The 1,382-nt window shown below is 39.7% G+C and overlaps 1 protein-coding gene across 1 annotated transcript in view; it reads left to right on the top strand.

Annotated features, from left to right (window-relative positions):
- Nucleotides 1-742, top strand: part of SARC_07171 (hypothetical protein) — a 6,754-nt gene extending 6,012 nt beyond the window's left edge. Inside the window, exon 9 of the mRNA XM_014298895.1 lies at nucleotides 433-742. Within this exon, the coding sequence (XP_014154370.1) occupies nucleotides 433-467 (35 nt within the window). The 3' untranslated portion in view covers nucleotides 468-742. The remainder of the gene's footprint in view (nucleotides 1-432) is intronic.
- The last annotated feature ends 640 nt before the right edge of the window (nucleotides 743-1,382 follow it).

The raw sequence follows: 1,382 nt of genomic DNA, 5'->3' as shown, positions 1-1,382 counted from the left end.
ATGTGCGTGTGTGTGTATGTATTATATATTGAATACCCCGCTGTGCACTTGTCACTTATTATAAGTTCGTAAGGAGGGTTTTAGCCGTAGCTCGCTCGGGTCAAACAGGCCCCACATATACTACGAGACAGGGACTCGGCCACCCTTCCGTCTGGCCCATTGATTTAGAAATACATTCTCAAAAAGACTTCTCACACAGTGCTATATAGGTCTGTGTAGGCATATCCGTAGTTCATGTATATGTTTGTTTATATACACCTACATTGCGAATACACTGCCCTAGCCATTTTAGTAGTTTCCCTATTCGCATTCAGCTAGGCGCATTACTATTTTTCTGCCGACCCGATTCCGGCCAATTCAGCCCCCCAATTAAGTGACTTCGTCTTTCTAAATCATTATTCACTTTCCAATTTTTTGCATTCTTTAAAAAAGGGGTCGAACTTATTAAGAGGAACGCGGTGTTTTAAATCAATAAAGTTTCAACGAGTTAATAAGCCGACGCGGAGACAAATTTTATAAAGCCGTCTGTGATACTTCAGATAGCTCTGGTGTTTGTCTGTGCCTACATTCACCAGTTGGTATACAGAAAGCGGCTCTATTTGTTTCACGCTAGCTTCTTGCTCATTGGGTTTGGGCGAAATCGCACTTTAAAGACTTGCCAGTAGACTATCTACGTACTATTGGTGCAGGGGTTTTTTTTCTCGAATTCACACAGTGCTTCCAAATGTTTTCCACAAGTGATGAACATGTAGGTTGTGGTACCATCCAAGTGCAAGACCGTATAGGCGCTGTTTTGCCGCTGCGGACTGTGACTACACGCCTTACCCACATAAAACCAACATACATATATTGCACTAGCGGATGTGCTGCTACAGACAGAATATCGGCCAAACTGCATTTAATATATGCCTATTGTGTAGTGTATTTTTTATTGTGACGTATGTGCGCAAACGACATACAATAAACTGTACACGAACAAGTATTATCAACTGTCAAAGTGACGTCTTTGTCCAAGCAGACAGTTCCCCAAGTACAAGATCGCTTTACTAAATTCTAATACGTAGATATATGCGTACTTTTATGTATACATTCATGCTAATTATACGAATAAAAACGTACATTTTTCTATACTATTTGCAAGAGCATGATGCATACAATTTTTTTTTGGCTTGTCTGTGACTTAATTTACTGTCATTATTCGATTTGTGTTCCCTACTAGCTATTCAAATATTATCAGTTTTGTTGTGCTCAACGTTTAGGTTTTCATCTGTGGCAGATTCATTTTTAAAAACATATCTCGCCCATTGGCTGTCGTAGTAGCTTGAGTTAAACGCACAATAAGCCTGTAGCAGATGGCGTCTGTATTCACTTTTTTTTTTCAC

Source organism: Sphaeroforma arctica (genome assembly GCF_001186125.1).
Source record: "Sphaeroforma arctica JP610 unplaced genomic scaffold supercont1.550, whole genome shotgun sequence".
Lineage (NCBI taxonomy): Eukaryota > Ichthyosporea > Ichthyophonida > Sphaeroforma > Sphaeroforma arctica.
This window is presented reverse-complemented; position numbering and strand designations above follow the sequence as displayed.